Here is a 23,765-nt window from a genome sequence, read left to right on the forward strand (position 1 = left end):
CAATTAACAACTCATGTCTAAAGTCTTCTCTTAAAAGCTGATTTGCCAGCTAGGCTTGCTGATCAATGCAATTTCTAATGCTGTGTAGTTCTTTATCTTATGACTGCTGTACTGTTGCAATGTAGCATAAACACCATGTTCTAATTTTAGAAAGCGTTTGACTAGAAGGAAGTTTGATCCTAACACAAACTGAGTGCTTACATTGGCTTGTGAAACGCAAACTGGAATGTTGAAAAATATACGGTACAATACATTTAAAGTCCTCAGATAAATCATTGAAAGGAGCTGAATAGTCCTCATATGAACTGAAAAATTTAAAGCCTGGCTTACATATATTTCTTTAATCTGAACCCCTCAACAAGAATCAATATACCAATTTTATACTCATGAAACTGAGGCACGAAGGACTCTGGGTTAAAAATTCCAAACAGATTTAACGTTAAGACACATGCATTCATATTTGGGAGAGCAGTAGCCTGATTTTCAAAGGAGCTGGTTTACGTGCCTAACTTCAGGCAAACAAGGCTGACATTTTTTGGTCTACTTGGCCTAGAAAAAACACTCATCTGGAATGTGGTAAAGGCAGAAATAGAATCTCATGTCCCAGACATGAGCCATGACTTCAGTAAATCAGGGGTTAGCAACTAGAACCCATGGGCCAGATCCAGCCCATTAAGCCACTGGATCTGGCCTGTGGCCTGTGAAAATGGGGCTTTGGCCGCATTCAGCGGCAGGGGGCTTTCCCCCGCCCCCCCCGGGTGGGGGGCGGGGGCTTCTCCCCTGCCACTGCAGGGTGAAGCTGTAGCAGCGGGTGTCCTCTGTGCTCTTCTGTAGTTTGTAAGCATAATAAACATACCTAGTTAAGATGTATACCTACAGAGTCCTTAACTGTAAACTACAATGCATTGTAACTTTTAACCTCTTCTACATTATCTGCCAGAAAAAATGGCAATTTTAAGGATAAGATGAGAGAAATAGCATAGCATGTTTTCCATTATACCAAGCAGTTAATAGAAATAAGTGAACAGTTACTTGATTTGGGGATCTGTGTGCTGAACTGTTGCAAGCTAAAACTCGTAATACAGGAAACAGTGATGACTGTGTGAAAATAATTTGGAAAAGGAAACTAGAGTATGAAATATTAGTTACACTGTTTTAACACTGACCGCAAACACCTGCACTTGTGAGTCACTTAATCTGAAAGTGGAACAAGTTATTTTAGATTTAACAGTCATATGTTCTGTAATAACTGTGTACAAGCATCTACAGATGGTTATACACAATGCACAGATTGTCTTTTGCTTCTGTGTTTGTAGACCACCTAGCACCATGAGGTATGGATCCATGATTTGGGCTCTTGGGCATCTGGACAGTACATGTGTATATATTAGATGTCATTACATAAAATCATAGGATGCCTTTCAAGTGCAGAGATGCTTTAAAATGCACTTTTCATTCTTGCACCCCTCTTTACACAATGCTGGTTCACCAACATAATTCCCCAAACCAACAACTCAGTTGTAGAATAAGGACCAAATTCCCCAATAAACTGGATTTGCCTTGTTCTGGAACTGCAATGTAAAATGCAATGTAAATCCAGCTTACCTAGACAATGTTTTTTGACAGTTTTGCATTACTCTGGTGTACAGGGTCTCTCTAAATGTAAAGGTAGAATTAGCTATACTCATTTTTAATTAAGTAAAATAGTGCATAAGATAGAAATAGGTAGTTATTTTGAATTTGTTTAAATGTTTAAGTAAGAAATTTTTAACTAAAAAACCCCCCTCAAAGACATACTATGACTTAAGGGGGGGGAAATGTAGAGTTAGGTTAGGGTTCAAAAAGAAAGAAAGACAGAGTTAAGATTCAGAATAAGTTTCAGTAATTTCGAAGTTAGAAATGAGAATCAGAGATACTATAATTATACCGAAACAAAGTATTACAAAGCCAGGATGTTTATGGCTAAATATGATAAAGTATGGGCATGCCTAGATGAGACATTTACCGCCCAATTAGCTCTGCAATAAAATGTCACCATCTACATGCGTGGTGCTATTAGGCTGGAGTAAACTAATACAAGTACAATCCTGAAGTGGAGTACTTTACTCCGCAGCAATGAACATGTAGATGCTGACAGGGCTGGCTGGGGCACAAGAGTGCTTCAGTGTGGAGGCTTCTTGCCAGCTGGCCCCTCACTAGAGCACCTTTGTGCCCCAGCCAAACCCTCTGCAGCACGTTGAGCTGGGTTGGAACAGCCCTGACTGGCAGTGGGCCCAGGGGGTCAGCCTGCCAGCCAAGGACTGCTCTGAATGGGCTCAATGTGCGGCAGTCCCAGATGCACATGTAAACAGAGCACCTGGGAGCAATAAACTCCAGTACAATGAGCACTGGAGTTTATTGCTTCACATTAATTTCACTTTGCATTGTAGACGCACCCTATGGGATGAAACAGTTGGGACACATAAGCAGCATAAACTCTACCCTACAGTTATATCATGAGAGAGGAGGAAAAAAAAAGAAACATAGACAAATTAAATGCACATTTTCCATAACTAACTTAAAAAAAAAAAAAGGAACCACAAACTCTAAGAAGCATTAAATCACAATCATGTTATGATAGCATGGCGTCACTTCATGTCAGAATATTTGGCTATATCTGTTTTTGTATGAAGCTTTTGCAGTTGCAATTTCAATAATTGTTCCCTGCTTTTTTTATGTATTTTATTCTTTTAAATCCAAAACTGGAAGCTTGATTCTGCTGATATAAAAAAAGCTGCAAAAATACTGTTAGTTTCTTGTTTTGAAGCTACCTTCATTCAGAACCCCTTGAAAAAATGCAAAAACATTTTATTGTGGAAAGGGTTGCTGGGTTGACACCACTCTGTAGAATGAAATCCTTTATATGCAGAACTAATTCAGTTCAGGCACGAGAAGTACAAACCCTGGAATCACAAAGTACACCATCTCTACCTTGATCAATCGTAATAGATTAACTGTAAATCTAAGGCTGATAGTACAAAATATAGCATTTTGAGAACAAAGGCTTAGCTTGCTGATCGTGAAAAAATGGATCATATATAAAAGCTATTTATTAACAATAAATGGGAGTTTAGAAATGCAGGATTTAGTCTACTGCCACTGAAATCTGACAACAAAGAACAGGTAGCCAAAGGACTTGGCAGGCCACTGGGTTCATTAGGTGCACTTCACACCAGTCCACAATGGGATGTTTTGCAAGCTTTGTGCCAGAGAAAAAAAAAAAATCAAAAATCTCTCACTGGAGTTTAACCCAGGATTTTAAAACTAAATTTTAAAAATAAATGGTGGTTCAAGAGGATGACTGTCATTATGCAGTGGATATCACACAATGCATTTTAAGTTAAACACTATTACCCCTTTTTCTGTTTTTCTTTCCATTCTGAAAATCTTGGATTACTAGTGCATAAACAGCTGCTTTCTCTAATATAATCAGCTTCCCTGTTCACAATTCCTTTATTATTACTCATTGTTTCTGAAGTCACAATGTTGCTGTTTGCTTCCACGACCAGTCACAAAGTGCTTTGGTTTGGTTTGGAGTTTTCTGTTTTTATTCTGCACAGTGTGACAGGCAATATCCCCATGCAATACTGACAAATATAATATAATATTGTCTAAAAGTGTACCCTTCTCTGGGGCTTACATTTATTCTTAAGTGACACAGCCGTAAGGCAGGAATAGATTTACAAATCAGACAGCAGTCTGAGTGGCTGGGTTTTTTAAGGTTTGAGCCTTCATGGCCATTTGTCCCTCTAGCTAGCACTCCCTTGCCTCAGATACGGGCTTGGGCCACAATTCCGCATTCCAGCTGAAATACGAGAATGGAAGGAAATGAAAGGGAAAGGAAAGAAAGCAGCATTAAGCTAGCTTTGTGCCTCCCAGCATTCAGAGCCTGATGGAGACCTGTCTGACTGCCTGTGTAATTTAAAGCATCCTTAGGGCTGCTCTGATTTATACCCAGTCTGCCTGTGGCCCCAAAATAATGAGAACACACTGGCCCTCTGGTACTGTTCACCCTTCTTTTGGTAACTGCCAGAAGTTTCAACATGAGAGGAGAAATAGCATAGGGAAGTTTGGCAAGCTATAACGCATTGTTTCAACAGATGTTTGTGTTAACATATGCAGACAGGAAGATCCACTGCCTTTTAGATTTCTTCCCCCCCACCCCAAACAGAGTGAAACTAATGAGACCTACCTAATCTACTAATGCAGATGAGTCAATGGAGCTCCATATCTATCATAGAGGTTTATAACTGGATATTTATGCCCTATTTTTTAAAATAGTGTTTTCCAGGAAAGAACCTTGAGCTGAAGAGTCACCCTAAATCATAATTTTGAGTCAGTATTTATGTATAATTGCTGACTGACAGCTAGGAGGGAAACAACAACTAGTTAGGCACAATTTGGAAATGCGCACTGGATTAACACACCATGCAAAAATCAGGAAGAGCAAGATGATTACAAAAGGATTCATTATAATTTCATTCCCTTTGTGGTGGTAGCCAGCAATAACAGGAAATGAAATGCCAAAAAAAAAATACAGAACATTTCTACTTTAGGAAAATATTTTAAAACATTTGTGGAAGTTAGATGGTGCTTTTTAAAGTATGTGAATGTAAAACTGAGAGAGAGGCGGGGGGAGAGAGAGAGAAAGGGGAAAAAGGTACAAAGATGTGAGAAAAGGAAGAAAGGGAAGAGAGTGCAGACAAGACAAAGAATACGTAGAAATGAGGTCAGAAGGAAGAGTAAAAAAAGAACGAAGAATAGCATAACTGGTTTTGTGGCACCACTGCTGTGCTCCAATTACCTAGCAAAACTATCTAGAAACAATAGAAGGTAACATATATACTGATTAACACTGCTTTTATTTATCAGCAATACATTTTTACTGAGAAAAGGGGAAAGAGAGATAATAAATTTAGAATTTAAAACAATTAAAAGATGGCACTCCCTGACATTAACTCCTGGAAGCTCATCAGCACTAATTATTATTGTAGTACTGTTTGGTTGCTGAATATGTTGAGCTCACTAGAGCCATGGAATTAAGGTTGCCTGTATCTTTGATTCTTCACATTTGAAACCAGCTGAAAATGGCAAGTTCCCAGATAGCAAGCACATAGCCATAACTTAACAAATACATTGATAATTATATATAGAATATAAGACAGTTTCTCTCTGGAGGAAGAATCAAACTTAGACTGTATTGCATTACATATGGACATGATGATATAGCTAGTCATTACATAATATAAAAATGGATTTTTAAAGAATTAATGGATATGTATTTGATATAATAAGAAAAAATATTGATTAAATTTCATTATACCCTAATGTCTCCCCAAGTTCATGTGTACAGAATGTATTATGAAAAAATGTAAAACTTATGTTGTATGTCTGGGGTTATGATGTTAATACAAGACAATGAATCCAAATTCATGCATAATGATCATCAGTATTTTAAGGGGATTGTCTATACCAGTGGTTCTCAATCTTCTTAGACTCGAGGCCCCTTCCATAAATTTTATGAATTCAGTGACACTCCATTAAAAAAAACAAAACACAACATATTATTTACTAGAACCAGGGGCAGATCCAGTGGGGGTGGACTGGTACATTTGCAACCCCCACTTTGATTCCTAGTCCACCCAAAGTTTAAAACCAACTGATTGGTGGCAGCAGCAGCATTTCTAGTCAGACAGTGCAGAGAAAGTCGATTGATTCCATGGCTCATTATGATCTACCTGATCCCTTCTAAACTCTTCATCCCACAGATGTTAAGGGCCCTCTGTTCTTTTTAATGATCTTGATATTCCACCAATCAAGCCCTCCTTTGTTCTGCAATTCTGCTGCCTGTTAGCTACTCCTGGAAATGAAGCTCCTATTTCATAGCCCTGTGGAATGTTTTTAACTCATTCTAACAAAGTTATATTTGTTTTTGCTTCAGTACAGCTGTAGGCTCCCTGGTATATTAAAAATGAACTAGAAGCTTTACTAACCAGAGAAAATATGTGTTTCATATATGACGATTCACGTCACCATCTGCACCCCCTTTTTCAAAATTCTACATCTTCTTATGATTACAGTACTTACCTCCTTGCAGAGGAGCCAAGCAGTATGAGCAGGGGAGTGGCCAGGTAGGGAGAGCCTCATCCTGCCCTCACCTGCTGATCCCCTCACCCGTCGAACCTGATCCTCCTATCACCAGCTGATCTCCTCACACCAACCCTTATCTGTTGATTTCTTCATACCTGGAGCCTGATCCTGTCCTTACCTGCTGATCCCCCTCACACCTTGCTTAGCTCCTCAGAGGAGAGAGGAGACTTAATAGTGGTCTTCAACTACCTGAAGGGGGGTTCAAAAGAGGATGGAGCTAAACTGTTCTCAGTGGCGGCAGATTACAGAACAAGGAGCAATGGTCTCAAGTTGCAGCACAGGAGTTTTAGGTTGGATATTAGGAAAACTTCTCTCACTAGGAAGGTAGTGAAGCACTGAAACAGGTTACCCAGAGAGGTGGTGGAAACTCCATCCTTGAGGATTTTCAAAACCCGGTTAGACAAAGCTTCGGTTAAGATGATCTAGTTGGGGATGGTCCTGCTTTGAGCAGGGGGTTGGACTAGATGACCTCCTGAGGTCCCTTCCAACCCTAACCTTCTATGATTCATGCTACCTGCAGCACTCTTCAAAAGATCTTGCCACCTGGGTTGAGAGTCACTAGTCTATACCAACATGTCACAGGCACACGTCCTTTTCTAAGGAACTTACCTTGAAAGATTCAGTCACTTGCTTCGTGGCTCCCCCTGTACATCCTCCAGCTAGGCACTCTGTCTGACAACCCTGCAAAGAACCAAAACACAGGGGAAAGCAAATTAAATGCTTGCTGCCAAGACCCAGATACTCGCACAGCCAATACTTTGCAGAAAGACCCCCCAAAGTCTGGGACCATCCAATCTCATTGTTACTTGGTCAGAATGAAAAATAAATAAACAAATAAACAGAGGGAGTGATTTTTCTGCTTGGGTTTCTGCATTGTAACATATCCCATCCTCTGTGGTGATTTTCTGTCAAGCACCTTCTTATTGCTGTGCTTTCTCCAGCCTGCTGAAATCTCCCATTAGTCTTATACATGTCTCAGGGTTATAATCAGAGAATAAATGAGCAACTGTTTTGTTGGAAGAGGTGGGGAGGAGGAGTAAAGACTCCTGTGTTTCTCACAAGTCCTCTCTCTTTTTCTGTTTCATATGGCATCAGATACCAACTTACGGATCTAGGAACCACCGTCTGGTATTATCACTCAATGTGTGGATTCCCTCTGCCCCATCTGGGCATTTGTAAAGACTGATTGGCATCCTCTTATCTGTGAGAGACAGTGGATAGTGCAGCCTATGGTGTAGATGGTTTCCAGTGTCTCATGTGACTGAATAGTCTAATCCAAGATTTGCATTATCTGTGGCAATGGTTGCAAGCGTATGTGGCATGATTGTGTGGTTCATGATTGCTTCCTCCGAACTCTATTATCTTCATACTGTTCAAGCCAATTCCTGTCATGGACTTTATGCCCTGGTGGAGACAGTGATGCCAAGGTTTCCCATTGGTCAGGATTAGTTCCAAATGCCTTCATATCTCACTTGCATGCGTCTTTGTTGCAAAGTTTGGGACATCCCATTGTTCTTGTTCCCTTTGATAGTTCCCCATATAGCATGTCCTTGGGTCCATCTTCCAATCTGCTCAGATGGCCTAGCCAGCACAGTTGTCTCTGTTTGAGTAGGGCTGTCACACTTGGTAAATTTGCCCTTTGAAGAACTTATATGTTAGTAATTTTATCTTGCCATTTGATGTTGAGTGTGTGGCATAAACAATGCAGGTGGAAGGTGCTGAACCTTTTCTCTTAATATTCATACTTCCATGTTTCCCCACCATACGCGAGAGTGCTGAGTACACAAACTTTGTATACTAGCATTTTGGTCTTGATGGTAAGCTTTGAGTTGTTCCATGCTCTTTTAGTTAGTGTACCGAAAGTCGTGGCAGCCTTTCCAATGCAAACATTAAGTTCTTCATCCAGTGAGAGGTTGGTGGTCACTGTGGAGCCTAGGTAGCTGACCTTTTGTGCGGTGGGTAGCTGGTTCTCATTAAGAGTGATTGATGGATCTTGGGGAACTCCCTGTACTAGCACAACTGTTTTCTTTATGCTGATGGTGAGAGCAAATGCCTGGCAAACTCTTGAGAGGTGATCCATGAGTTCTTGTAGTAGATCTTTTTCATGGGCTGTACAGAAGCTCCCTGAAAAGCACTTCTCTAACTTTAGTTTTTGCCTTAAGTCATGACAGGTTGAAGAGTTTCCCCATCTGATCTCGTGTGGAGGTACACTCCACCTTCCATGTCTTTAAATACACAGTTTAGGAGTACAGAGAAGAAGATTCCAAAGAGTGTAGGGGCAAGAATGCATCCTTGTTTCACTCTGCTTTTTATGTTGAAGCTGTCCAAAGTGGACCCATCAAACTGAACAAGTTGCTTTCATGTTGTCGTGGAAGGAATGTATAAAACTTAACAGGGTTGGTGGGCATCCTATCTTTTCTAGGACTGCAAAAAGACCTGTTCTGCTAACAGTGTCAAATGCTTTGGTTAGATCCATGAAAGCAATGTACAATGGGTGGTTTTGCTCTCTGCACTTTTCTTGAAGTTGTCGCAGGGAAAATATCATGTCTATGGTTGATCTTCCAGCCCTGAATCTGCACTGAGATTCAGGGTACACACAACTTGCTAAGTGTTGTAGGAGCACCAAGTTGACCCTTACAAAAGCTCTTCTTGCTGTACTTAGTAGTGAAACACCTCTGCAGTTGTTACAGTCACCCTCATCTCCTTTTATTTTTATAGAGTGCTGATGTTTGCGTCACACGTCTTGTGATACCTCACCCTCTTTGCAGCATTTGAGTAACAGCTAATGAAGATATGGTAGTAGGCTTCCCCCCCCGCATACATGAGAATTCCCACTGGGATACCATCTTGCCACTTGATAATGAATCAATGGCCTTGCTTAACTCTTCTACAGTGGGTTCCACATCCAACTCTGGCATGACCTGTAGAGTTGATATTTGGTCCAGTGATTCACTAGTGATGTTGTATAGCTCTGAGTAGTGTTCAACCCAATGAGACATCTGCTTGCTTCCATCTGTAATGGCTTCAGCACTGCATGACTTGAGAGGAGCAACCTTGTTGACAGTAGGGCCCAGAGCTTTCTTCAGACCATCATACATGACTTATAGGTTTCCCGTGTCTGAGGCTGTCTGCAATCTGTAAACACTGCAGCTTTTGAATAAGTGTTGTGCTGTAGGACACTCGTTCACACAAGAGGCTGTCCAAGATGTTCTTGTGAAGTGTTGTTTTGAAGCGTCTGTACCCAGATCTCAAGTCTGTTCAGCTCTGACCCATGCTTCTCTGTCAAGGTTGTGCTCAATGGGGAACTTGCTTGGTGTTGGTATAAAACTGTACGAATAGCTCTGATCTTTCCCAGCAGTCAGCCTACTCCATTGCTGCCCATATGTCTGGTTCAGCATCCCTTGTCTCTTCCAGGAGCTTGTGGGCTTCATGTACAAACCATTTGCGACTTTTAAGCCTCTTAAGCCTCCATCTGTTTGGGTCTTCAGTTAAGAATGGATGGAGCAGGTCTCCATGAGAAGTAGCTGCCACCTTTGTGCTTTACAATGTCCTCTTGTTCTGTGTCACCTGAGCCTGGGCTGAGGAAGAAGGGAAGGCATCATTTGCTCTAAGCCACTCAGGCTTCATTGGCCAGGCTCCAGGCCCATGGCCAGAGCATGCCAAACAGTGCTCTTCAGCCAGCCAGGCTCCAAGTGCTCCTGGCTGTGGAGTGGAGTAGAGTGGACCAGGGTGGGATGGAGGTGACACTTGCCAGTGCTTCCAAGGAACTATGGGATGTGGCGGGGCAGAGCAGATGTCCCCAGCCCTCGGGATCTGCCATTGTCCTGCACCCACAAGCCACTAGAAGGACCTGGTAAGGGGTAGATGTGTTCACCATTCTCGGGGGGGAGGGGGGTGTCATTACACCGCAATCCCTGCACTAGCCTCATGTTGCTCCTGGCAGCAGCAGCATTTGCATGAAGGAGGCAGTGGTGGTTGTGGGGGGCGGGGGCTGGACATGGACAATACTGAGCTGATCAGAGCAGTCACGTGTAGCCACATGCTCCATCAGCAGAGCCTTCAGCTGCTCCTCTGGCCCAGTCCCTGGCTGGATCCCATGAGCCCAGTCTTTCCTCATGGTGCACAAAATAACCCCCAGGTCAGGAGGATTTGGCCACCCCACAACAGCACCCCAACTGCCCTATTAAATCACCCCCCTGCACCTCTGTTCTTGCCCTCTCTTTGAGGATCCACCTTGGTTCCTGGGGCCTCACTGGCACAGAACTAGGCATCACTTCCCTATTTCAAGTCCAAGGATACCTTGGGGAAGAGAGCAGCCAGTGAAGTGAACTTGGGTTTATGAAAGCTTGTGTGCTCTCTCTCATATATATAAAATGAGTGAGAGAGAACATGCACAAGCTTTCACAAACTAAATATCAAATATATATACACACACACACACACATATATACAGTTCAATACTTTCAGTCCTTTAGCACTGCAAAGACAAACTGTTACTTACTAATTAGCGGATTCATATTTTCAATATATAATATGGTATTTAGTTTCTAAAGGTGCATACCCCATCTTCTGACCGACTTCAGACTAGCACAGCATGCCTAACTACCTTTCTTTTTGTGGAGAGAGATCAGGAATCTGACTAATGTATCTCATGCCACAGGGCTTAACTTCAAAGCCCCATAAAAAATGTAATTTTGTTTGTGGAGTAAGGAGGAAAACCACCATTGTTCACAGGGACAGACACTCCTCTCTGGAGCTGGTTTTACCACATCAGGCAGCTTGTGAGTTCCAGTCAGAACCAAGAGCCCACTGGAACCCAAGTGCCAGATGTACTAGACCTTGTGCAGCAGTTCTACAAGCCCCTTTCTCCTCTTCCCCTGCTCAGTGCTGGCCCCTCAGATCCTTCCACCTACCTCTTCATTTTTATGTAGGGGTATCTTCTGGCTCTGTTAATCAGTGAAAATAACTGACTGCCTTAGCATCACCTGAACAGGAGGGCCACCAACACCCACAACAAGAGCACACGGACATGAAAAGATGACAAACACAAATTGGAACCAAGTTATATGGGCAGTTTCCCTTTTATTTCAACGGGAAAACAGTGCTGCACTCCAAAAGCTGTTTTGCCGACACTTGAACCTGAAAATGAGGTCAACTTATATGCAGCACTGTTGAAACAATAGGGTAGTAAATCTGTGCCTTCTTTTACCCAATGGTAAACTAGTTTGTGTGCCTGTATCCCAGAAGTCTGTTTCCATTTCCATTCAACTTAAAAACCTTATTGAGTTCAATCAAATCAGTAAAGCTACTTTGGACACTATTATTATATCTGAGAGCAGATCCAACTTGCCTGGGCTGTTTCTGTTTTCACTGTAGTTATTGTGTTTTACAGATATAAACGGATTTCCACAACAAGTAGTTAACTGTCATCGTTTACCACAAAAAAATCAAGGGTTTTTTTTCTGGACCATAACAGTTATATAGCACCTCAGTCAGATTTAACAGAATTATTCCTTCAGCACTGGAAAGACACACTATGATTACCCACCAATTAGAAGAGTCATATTTTCATAACCTATCAATTTGAAACAAGAAGTTAACCACAACAGGACAATTGTCCCTGGTTTACTGGCAATACTGCCCATGGAAATCACTGAGAATGTGTTTATTCCATTGCAGTTAATAGCATAGACTGTTTAAAAAAATGTATTGCTTACAATGAAATTATTATAGGGAAAAATTTGATTCTTTCAAGTTGTTATGTAGTCAAACTGCATCAGAGTCCGTGGAAATGTAACTGAGAGTTACATTGGTCTATTACAGAGGTTTCTTAACCTTTGGAATCCAGTAGCTGCCTGGATCAATTAACTGAGCTATCAAAATGATTTATATCACTTCACAGAACTTATTGTATTTCTCATTTTCTAGTGTAGATCCAACTATTTTTTTCTTTAGAGTATATTTTAGTAGTCACAATTTATACATTTGACTTGTTTTACTTTTGCCCATATTATTTAAAAAAAAAAAAGTATTTTACAACTCTCCATTTATTGTGGTTTATGGAATTTTGATTTTGTACCTATATGTAATAGTTAATGGAGGACATGTACAAGCAAAAAAGTATAATGTCATGGATACATTTTGTCTCTTTGAAAACTAGCCTTTTATGCCTTTGCATTAGCAATTGACACTACTAAACAAAAACTTGGTGGTTGTTTAGTTTTGTGTTGCATTTATGAAGGATTTCAAGTTTATAATAATCATTGGAAATCCTTTAGTATATCCTGCAGGAACCTTAATCAGAATGACCTTAACTGGATAATAGCACAGCCCGTGAAAAGTGTTTCTGTAGGATTTCCACTCTAATTGAAGCAAACTTTATTAAAAGGGAATAATCTCCTACCAACATCTGAAAGAACTGTGTGTAGCTCATATTAACAGTAATGGAGATTATCCATCTAACGACTCTCACACCCAGCACTAGCAGACCTCCCCTTCTTGGACACTCATGGGCCTCACACTGCACTGAGTGCCTGTGCTTTTAGTTTCCCTGCATTTCAGACAGTTCCAGCCACTGTCCCCAGCTCCAGTTTCTCTAATATAGACTTCTTGTTTATCACACCTTCACACAAATGGTACCCTGTGTCAGAGCTAGCCTAGATACACAAAACTATTGTTGCCCTCCAAAGCTAAGTACAGACAGTCCAAAAGCCCTAGGCTAAACCGATTCAATCTTTGCAGGTTAGTCTAACCTGTGGAGATTGAATGGAGAAGCAAGTGAACAGACATTCACTTTTGATTCCAGAAATGCAGCCACAGGCTAGAAGCCAAGGAATGCTAAACCAGTTTTGGCCATTTTGAATGTGGTTTATGTGCACTGAACTTCTGTTGTGTTACAGATTTGAACCAGTTTCTGATCATTTATACTGGTATATATATAATTTCTGGGCTGTAGTCCAAGACACCCCACCAGAAGCCTAGGAGCACATGGCAGCCACAAAATATTGTACAGCACTAGCTGCCAGTGTGCCAATCACAGCAGCACAATCAGCCACCACTGAGGCAGTGGTTATTTTTGTGCTTCCTCACAAAGGAGTTTCTGGAAAACCCAGTGGTTCTATGACTTTGGCATTAGCATCTAACATTTAGTATAGTGCTACTGCTGACAGGACTGCCATGTTGGGGCTCTGTTATTCTGGTTCCTGTTGCATCCATCTCATAAGTGGCAGAACTGGCTCTCAGATGCTGCAAATGGCAATTACTGTGGATCACCTATAATATCAACTTTATCTGAATGCCAGGAAAAAAGTTAAAGGCAAAAAGTTAGCCTTTCTGCCCTATATCAAAGGCATGTCAAGCAAAACATCCTTAACATTTTTTTAAAGAATCAATCATAAGCAGAGACCAAAAGATAAAGTATCACTGTGGCAGCCACACAACATGAAGATGAGATTATAGAAAAAAAGTTAACTAAAAATAGTAAAGTGATTGCTGCTTTAAAAAAATAAAAAATAAATAAAAATTCCACCCCCCCGATATACACTATTCATTTTAACATCAACTAAAAAAAGGCTTCATGACATTGATGAAGGATGTAAGGAGGTGCTCAGCCTGCAGACAGTTAGCAGTTAAGAGTCTGCCTGACTGGAAGACAGACAGCAGCTATAACTGATGATGGAGTTAGTATGGAGGCACAAAGGGGGCAGAGTGGAAAGGAGAGGGGAGGTTATGATGCTAGGAAAAACCATGGAGCTGAGGTTGCCCTTCCAGGGTCTGAAGAAAGACTGCAGGTTTGTAGTTCATCTGTAGTTTTGCAGACTTGTTCATTTTATTGTTGGTTGTTGTTTGGTTTTTTGTTTTTTTTCCATGTTTGCGCCATGAAAAAACAACTGGCCAGAAACCCAGGACACAGGGTGAACTGGCCTAAATAAGGAAGCTGGGTGAGGGACCTGCTCACTAAAGGCCTCCAGAATTTTGGGCAGCTTATACACATACTTGGAGGTGGGGGATGGCGGGCTTCTAATGTGAGCAGTTCCCAGGCAGCCGCCGTAGTTAAATCGCTGTAGCATCATGTGTATTAAGCCCCTGCACATTTAAAAATGGCCAACAGACACTTTACTTAAACCTAGTTGAATGAGATTTAGATAAAGTGCCTCATGGCCATTTTTAAACACACATGGGGCTTAATACACATGACGCTGTGGCAGTGCTGCAGCGTTCTAATTAGAATGTGGAACAGACTCAATTAAATCGAGTCTGCTCCAATGCATTCTAATTAGAATGCCAATGAGCATGTGTATAGGCAGCCTTGCAAACTTATTTATGGTATCACAGATTCCAACATGTTTATCTTCCCTATGTCACTTTGTTAACGAAGTAGTTACATGGTACACAAATAATATTATTTTATATATAATATTATTTATATAAATAAATAAGTATTGCATCTCTGAACAGAAGAGATCAGTGGCCTATGTTATACAGCTCCCCTAGTGATTTGCTTAGCTGGTTCACTTATGAGATTGAGCATATATCAGTGAGAGAATCTCATCCACTTTTTACAGAAATGCTTTTATGAACCCTTCTTTCTGCAATGATCTGGAATACGGAGAAATGAGAGGGCTATTACTTAACCTGGATTGACTAGTTGCTAGAAGCACAGTCACAGGTCCTTGAAATATTCCAGGTAAGCAAAGAGCTGACTTCATAGCCTTTGATAATAGTTATGCTTCTTGCACACTTGTGAAGACTATTTAGAGTTGTGTTTTGCATAGTCATGAAGCATATTTGGTTTCTAACAGTATTCCCAAGAGCTGGGCAATAAAAGTTAGTGTTGAACAGATCTTTCTTCTGGGATAAGGAAGTCCTCCATTTCTCCAAAGGAACAGTCATCATAGCAGAGGTACTCCCACAGAGCAAGGTTTCCAAAGCAAACCCATTGATACGCCTGAAGTCCAACCTGCAAAAACAACTTCAGAAAGCAAGAAGATAATTCAACCTTAAGCTCTTTCAAAACTTAGCTTGTGTACTGTGCCAGTTAAGTGGGATTCCAGTAATGGTATGTTTTTATCACTGACCAGTTTCTATAGAAGAGAAGGTTTTAAAGCCTTGATTTGGGGCAGGAAGTGGTAACCAAGTCTAACAGGATGCAGTGAAAGGAAAACAAAAGCTGAATACTAAGAAAAAACCCTCCTGATGATGTAATTGGTTTTCCTGTTAGTCACCTAGGAAAGGAACAAAGGTTGAATTAAAATGGATATATTTAAACTAGTGCACAATTTGCTGTGCTGTGTAAAGGCAAATCTTAAAACTAGAGTGGATAAGCCAGCAGAATATACACTGTAGGTGTGACTGATAAATTAATCTGGTCAGGTTTCATATTTGATATAAAGGAGAGAGAAGCACACTGCTTGTAACAGCTGGTTTCAGGGGGAACACTCAATACAAGATAATTCAATTGCCAAAGTGGAGTCATCAAAGCCAATAAAGTTAAACAATGTGGGAGGATAGGATGTTTATTTGGGGTGGAAAGATTTAAAGGAGGAACATAAAAGGCAGTAGATTAAATTTTCAAATCATAACACTTCAGTAACAATGAGTTTATTGACAGTTTTGCTAGTATGATAAATGAGACGCATCAAAGACACTTGAAAAACATGCAATAAAACTGGGGTCAGTAATGTATGAGCATGCTTGAAATCCACAAGGAACATGCGTCTGACAGCATAGATTTCTGAGAGGGCCAGAGGGGAGAAACACCCTCTAGAAATGTAAAGAATTTTTATTCACTGGAACTAATCCCACAGACAACTTAAGGATCTATGCAGCTTCAGACTACAAGTGTCATGCAGATACTGGGCCTGATTTTTTTGCTGTTTTATACTGAGAGGTAATTAGCCATGCTAGTCTGAAATTAGGTAGAAGGCAAAGTAGAAGTACACTTTACAGACTAACTGAATCAGAGATGCATAAACTTTCATGAGCAACAGCTCACTTCAACAGATGCTATGCAGGTAGCATCAGTTAGTCCATAAGATACAACTCTATGTGCATTTGTATACACAGCAAAATGTGCATCAGAACTGAGAAAATGGCAGCAGCACACTTTTGAACTAAAACACGTCAAAGGTGTTTTAGTTCAAAAGCACACCATCGACATTTCTGTGCACTTCACCATTTATACAAATGCATGTGATGCAGCACTGGGCTTGTCAGCTTACGACGGGCTGGATTTCCGGCATATTGGAACAGACAAAGGTACGTGCATAAATGCCCTCTTATGCCTTATGCCTGCTTTATACCCAGATGAGGTAGGTCTAAAATGCTACCAGTATAAGTGCTAAAGTGAGGTGCAGAACAACTATGAATCTCTATTTTGCTTTTTTTTTTTAAACTCGCCGGTTACCACTGCCCTGAAGAGATGAAAATCCCACTTCAGGCATGCAATTTCACTTCCTGTCTTCTTAGCCAGTCTAGTGCCTAGAGAAATAGGAAAGCACCTTATAAAAGCCTCCTTCCCAAGTGACCTCAGATGTTCTGTGCTGCAGCATTTACCCCTAATGTTCTTTCCTTTGTTTTTTCCTCTCTGTGACCCTTTTGTTATTTTACCACTGTTCAGTGCTATTTCCTCTCTCTTCACCCCTTTATGTAGTTCACTGGTTTTTTCCTCTCTCACTGTAGGGAACAATCTTGCACTGATAGGAGAGACTGGATGACCTAATGGATCTCTTCCACTTCTAATTCCTATGAACATTGCCTCTAAGTGCCTCTTTTGTTGGCTTGTTTGTCAGCTCTCGCATTAATTAGTTTGTTAAATAACTGGATTGTTTGCATGAATGGCAAAAATAAAACATACTAAAACAGCTAGCTCGATACAGTTGATGTATTAATGCACAAACTTGTTTCCCAGATCTGTAATATGGTTACTCCTAAAACAGAAGCTCGCTCTTCCTTCCCCCCTCCCATCGAAAGTGTACGTGAGGACTGAGAGGTAGTTAGTTGTGTTAGTCTAAACTCAGGCAGAGTAGTGGTGTACCTTATAGACTAACTGAATCAGAGATGCATAAACTTTTGTGAGCAATGGCTTACTTCATCAGATGAAGAGGAAGGGATTGTTTTGTTGGGTTTGGGCCTGATTTCCATTACACCAAGATCCCTTTACATCACTGTGGCAGAAGAAGGAGAAAATGTACCAGTACCTCTTTATAGGGGGTTCACATTACTATTGTAGCAAAAGGGGCTTTGTGCTAATAGACACAAGTCCCTTTGTGATAATATTTATTCTCATTATTGTAGCTTTTCTTTATAGAGTATATGGACAAAACAAAATATTAAAGGTAGGTCCACATGACCATCAAGCATTTGTACAGAAATGTCAGTAATGGAGTGGAATTTTGAACCTCTTTATACCAGCAAAGCTCTAGTGTAGATGCAGACATACCTCCTTAGGAGTTATTATGCTGGCACAATTTATTTCACTGAATTATAATCACAACAGCTTCTGTAATAATAGAGCTATAGAGGCAAACATTTTTAGTGTAGACCTAGCTTTAAATGCAATAAAATATAACCGGCTATATTTGTAAAATTCTTAGTTAGAGCTCTTGAAGCTCCTGACTAAGGGGAGTGGCTTTCCCATATATCTATAATTATCATTTGCTAATTATAGAATAAAAATGTATACATAGTAGAGACAAACCAAATCATTTGTCTGAAGAGATAGTAAAGGCTCAGAACCAGAAACAGATAATTTTATGTAAAATCAGAATTTCCTTTCAAATATATCATTTCGTTTGCAAATATATCATTACAGACTTCTAGAAACTATAATTATGGTGATGACACATCCCAAACTGAGAACAGACACACTTGAAGAGAACAAATGTGAAAAACCAATTTGTGAGGACGTGATCCTGAATTTGTTTTTTAAGCACAGCCTGCATAAACTTCAGTGGAAGCTTTGGTCATGGAAAGAACATAAGATCTGACCATCACAATCTCATTTGCTCTTCTGCAAAGTCATGTGTAGTTAAAATGAGTATAAAATGCTACCAAATAGTAGCATCTTAAACACATTTTGCCCTGGGACAAAGGATTACATGATCCAAAGTATACACTGAAAACAAAGCCTCTGGTATTCTTTTGCTGGACATGCTTGTTACCGCCGCACATGTCATGGTTACACCTCTCACTGGAAGCAATGAAACAGTAATTTACAAGGTTGGCTTGACCAGATATCAACAGCATGAAGGGCAACAGAACATTCTGCAACCACACATGTGATTGCAAGTTTGCAATTGGGTACAAGTCCAAGTCGTGCAAGGAGACCTCAGGAACATGGCTTTCTGGGTTGGGTTGAGTTGCCAGTGCAGTCAGGCCCTGGCCTCCACTTCCAAGGAGTTTATTATACTGTTAGGAGACAGCTGATCATAAAATTAAGCTGAAAATGCATGCCAGCTACAATCTGACCTGGGATCTGAAAGTAGACCAACCGTTAAAAGGACTGCCCTTTAGTTATATAACTAGGCTATTATAGTGTACTGTGTGTGTTAAAGGCAATGGCTCTTTTGAAAAGCAGTGTGTGGGCATGGATACTTTCTCTTGCCTAGATAAAGAATCCTAGACAATTGGACCGGGCTCCTGTTCTGCAGAACTGCCTGGCTGATGAGTGACATTGGGCATGTCTACACAAGACACTTACTGTGCATTAGCCTAATAACACTGTGCAGTAACATGGCGATTAAAAACCGTGCTAATAGCCTACTGCTCAGTGTTATTAAGCTAATGTGCACTAAGCATCACAAAATAGCCGTGCACCAGCACTACTACACAGTAAGTAACTCTAGTTACTGAGCATTTAGTTAGTACTTTATTAAGCAAGTACTAAATTAAATGCACAGTATCTAAGGCAGGCAAGGTTCTTTGAGTAGATGTGGTATCTTTTATTAAACCAAGTGAGTAGGAAAAAAAAAAGTTCTTAGCAAGCTTTTGGGTGCAGTCACCTTTCTTCAGGTATGGGTAGTCTCTGCTGTTCTGAGACTCCCAGGAATGAGAGAAGCTAAAAGTCTGACAGGATGTCAGTGAGAATGTAAATGAGTAGAAATTAGGAAAACAAAAGGTAAAGCAGGGAAGGGGGAGGGGAAAGGGAGAGGAGCATGGGGAAAAAAGCCAAAGCCAAGTAAAGGAGACTGTCTCACTTGTAGCTTCTCTCACTCCTTGGAGTCTCAGAACAGCAGAGACTCCCTATGCCAGGAAGTCTTTTCTCCAATTACACAGTTGGTCTAATAAAAGATACCACATCTACTCAAAGAACCTCGCCTGCCTGTTCCTTAGACCAACATGGCTACAACCAAAAACCCAGCAGCATCTAAGACACATTAATGAACATGTAGGTGTGCCCTCCAAATGTCATTTCTAATCTGGTGGTGATCAAAACAGGGAAAGGGTGATATAAGGTAGGACAAACTGGAAAGAGACAGAAACTTTTAGCTGAGGGTGTTTTAGAATCACATACGCTATTTGATTCTAAAAGGTGGAATGGTTTCTGCAGGGCCTGCAAATGTTTTACTACTATCACAGTTAAGGTAAAAAGGAGCTGCATTGTTTATTTATTTACAGGGTGTCCAATTAGTCTTACTACTATGCTATGCAGAAGCAATATTGGGTCTATACTCATAGCACCCCTGTGAGGTCGGGAAGTGTTACTTCCTTTTTCCAGATGAGGAATTTATGGCATAGATTCCCTTTCTTTCCCCGAGAGACTTCACAATTGAAGTCTAAGAGACAGAATCTGTAGCTAATAAGCTGAAAGACTTTTAACCTCATGACCATCTTATGTCATTTTAGAACACATTCAGCTTCTTTTCTGATTGTGTGGATTCCCCAGGAAGACGAACTAGTGTGGTATCATTGCACATACAAGGTCAAGGGCTACACAAAGGACATACCTCACCCACAAAACTATGTCTCACAAGTCCCCTGCACAGCAGTGCACAGACTCTGGCTGCCAGAACCTTGTTTACGTGGCAGTTCCAACCAGTTTTTAAACTTGAGGAGCTGGTTTGAAGCAGCGGGAGAATTTCCAAAGTCTGGAGGAGAACTGTGTTGTGCATCTCTCACACTGATTGCTAAGATTACTTTAAACTTTGCCAAATTTGCTCCAATCTAGAAGTATACAGGGAACTAAAGGCTCTTTTTCTGAGGCAAAAAGTACAAGAAACAAATACCCTGTGAGTAGGGATCTACTCAATTCTCAAATTGTGATTTCTGCAGAAACGGCAAAGAAGGTGGTTTCTGCGATCATCGTGAGGACTGGTGCAATTTTGTGCATAAATCACTGGGGGGGAAAAAAAGTCCTAAAAATTAAACACTGAGGGCAGGGGGAGGAGCTGCCAGCACAAAGGGGGAGTAGCCAAAATGGTGACCGACCCCTCCTACCTCCACTGCTGATGGGCCAAGTTGGCTTCCTGCAAAAAGACTGTGAAAATGGTTCCAGGCATTGAGAGCGGCCCACAATTTTTACTTCACCTCTGCACACTTTAAGTAGATCCCTACCTAGGAGTCAAATCCTAGGAACGGCCACTCTGGGGAGGAGCTCCTATGCCAATATCCACTTAAAAAAACCAAACAATAAAAGGCAAACTCCAGATAAGGAGCAAGTTGCACTAGAAACAATGTGTTCCTGCTATTTAGAGCAGCATGGGCAATGGAAACAATTGCTCATAGTCTCTCAATGTACCCAAAAGAGACAAATGTGCTAAAGGATTCCCCTTCATGCCTATAGAAAGGAACCCCTTCCCAACATCAGAAGCTTCATTTTTTGTCTCTTAAATGCTACTTTTCAAAGATGGATAAGCATGATTATGACAGGGTGCAAACTCTCCACAGAGCTTTAACTTGGTCCGTGCATATAAACATATAATTAGTATACCTAGTCACATCATTCAAAATAGGAAGTTCCACACATGCTAGAACAAGGCACACCACAAATTACCTAGTAAGCATAAATGCCTATTTACACACACAATGTGCAATGCAGCTGTAGTACAGCTGTGGTAGGACTATTAGTTTTGTAATCACTGACTGCTATAACGATGAACATACATTATATTGATAGCATATTTTTACTATACGACACTGTGTCAGGAGCATGTTCTCTCACGTTAAGTTGATCTAATGTCAGGTGGTTAATATGTTCCTGTTTTTATTGTTCCCTCCAAGTACACTCTTGGCAAAAGCTTGTGATAGTTGGGAAGGAATTTTCCAGTCTGTAATCACAGACACTGTGCACTGTGACTGTTACATGCCAGTTAGTCATCATATTCCATTTCACTCAAAACTCACTAAATTTAAGATATAAAGTCTCTCATATGCTATGGAAGTAGAAATTGGGGGGTATCAACATTATTTTAAATATTACGGGTAATGTACTGACATTTTATTTTCCCCATTCACAGTTCAGTGGAAGACGGGAAGTGTTACACAATTTAATAGATCCAGTACTGCAGAAGTGAAAGCTACATTAGTCAGTTATCTGGAAGAGCTAAGAAAGTTCTTCCAGTACATGCAAGTTAAAAATTTGAAAGAGCATTAAAAAGCACTAAAAACAATATCATATATGGATCAGTTTCAAACTCATGAAAAGAGGTTTTATTTTATTATATTAACAAAAACTTCTGTGAGACAGCAACATTCTGTCATTAGAGGGGCTTGGTTAATGTAACTGTGTTCAAACAGGAAAGGAAAGGGAAATATATTCATGAAGCAATCATTTTTTTCAAAAGCATCAATTCTAAGAACAGACCTGATTTCCTGCCCTTTACACATCTAGAGTTAGATAAATCCAAATGGATTATGAGCCACACATTAATCCTGTATGAGTGGGCATGTGCTAAACTAAATAATGACCTTACCTTAAGAAATTACTACCAAACAGACATTTCCAAAGACACCCAGCTGCCTTTGCAAATGTGTTCCAGAGTCAATGGGATTAACTCACAGAAGTAAGGGTTATGTTCATGTGTGTGTTCTTTTGCAAGGTCTTTTGCTTCCAGCACAGGCTTGAGCTCTGAAGAATGAAGACTTATCTCCCTTCCAAAACCATTTTTATTTTTTGTATCTACTATCACTACTCTGGATATCTTTGTTGCCCATATGCATGTCAAATCTCTCCTATGTTCTTTCCTATACTTCTGTCAAGTCCCCTCTCTAAGGCGGTCATAATCTTTTCAGTTTCTTTCCCCGATCCTAAACTTTTTTATTGCCAATATTGTTTCTGCTATAACTTTTTCAGATTATGTAGCTCTAGCTCAATTATTCTTAACCTTTTCATACTCAAGACAGACTCAAAGCATCCCTTACTGGACTTGAGGCACCCCACCACAACTTTTCTGAGTTGAGTGGCACCCAATTTCAAAAACTAATTTATATATTACAGTGCTTACTAGGGCTGTGCGAAATGCCTGCGTTTCATTTTGGTTTTGGATTTGGCATTTCAGAAAGACAGTGTTTTGTTTCAGTGTTTCGTAGGGCTGTCTGAAACGGCTGTGTTTTGTTTTGTTTAGGATACAGTGTTTTGGAGGGACAGTGATTCATTTCAGTGTTTTGAATCACTGTCCCATTTTGTTTCGGTCAAAACTGTTTTGGAGCTGTTTCAGAATTTCAATGGTGTTTCGGCCATAATGGAGAACCACAAAACTGCCTATAACTTTGTCATTTTGTGCCTGATTTGGATGAATCTTGCAGGGATGGTAGCCGCTTCTGAGGTCATGAAGCCTGCCAAGTTTCAAGGAGATAGGTGCAGGGGTCCTGGGGAAACAGCACCTCAAACTGTTTAAAGCAAAACTAGTATTACTTGCTGGCAGCGGCAGCATGCTGTCATCCGGCACACAGATCCAGGGGCCCACTCCTCTCAGGAGGAGACTGCCATAGCCCCACAGCCCTCCTGGGCAGCACAGACCACCGAATCTGCGTGTGGGATGATAGCAGGCTGCCACTGCTGGCTCGGGCCAACACCAGCACTTGGTTCTTCCCAGCACTTGGCACAGGCTGTGCTGGGCAGACCCGGGTGCTGGGCCCAACTAGCAGCAGCAGCATTCTGTCATCCGCATGCTTCAGAGCTGGTGACTGTGGAGCTTTTTGTGGGGGGGAAAAAAAAGCCCTGCACTCACCAGATCTAGCAGTGGTGATTGGGGCTTCTGAGGGCTCGTGGCAGAGCCTCCCCCAATGTAGCAAGGGGCAGTGGGGATCGCCTCCTCCGCCCGCCTGGTACTCGCACCATAATGCAGGTGCAGCATAGCTCAGCATGGCTCTGCGCACTGCCTGAGAGCTGGGGTAGATCCACCTGTCAGCTGGAACTCCCAGTTTGATTCCCAGTTCTCTAATCATTCCCCCAGCTCTTCCTGGGGGGCACTGCAGGGTTTCAGCATGCTGCTGCTGCCAGATGGGGAAATAGCCCAGAGCTGCTGCCATCCCCAGCTGGCAGCAGCAACCTGCTGCCATCCCGCATCATCCAGGGGCCCGTGCCCCCCTGAGGCTGGGGGAAGTGATCAAAGAGCTCGGGGAAAGATCGGGGAGCT

At 41.2% G+C, this 23,765-nt stretch overlaps 1 protein-coding gene across 4 annotated transcripts in view; it reads right to left on the reverse strand.

The window, feature by feature from the left end:
* BCAT1 (branched chain amino acid transaminase 1) overlaps positions 1 to 23,765 on the reverse strand; it is a 78,955-nt gene that overhangs the window by 47,602 nt on the left and 7,588 nt on the right. For all 4 annotated transcript variants that reach the window (XR_003091704.1, XR_003091703.1, XM_025191328.1 and 1 more), the window contains exon 2: positions 6,799 to 6,870. Coding sequence is in view for 2 of the 4 variants with exons in the window: in XM_025191328.1 (XP_025047113.1) it covers positions 6,799 to 6,870 (72 nt within the window). In the remaining 2 variants the exon portion in view is untranslated. The remainder of the gene's footprint in view (positions 1 to 6,798; positions 6,871 to 23,765) is intronic.

The sequence above is a fragment of the Alligator sinensis genome, unplaced genomic scaffold (genome assembly GCF_000455745.1).
Source record: "Alligator sinensis unplaced genomic scaffold, ASM45574v1 scaffold1599_1, whole genome shotgun sequence".
In the NCBI taxonomy this organism is placed as follows: Eukaryota; Metazoa; Chordata; order Crocodylia; family Alligatoridae; genus Alligator; species Alligator sinensis.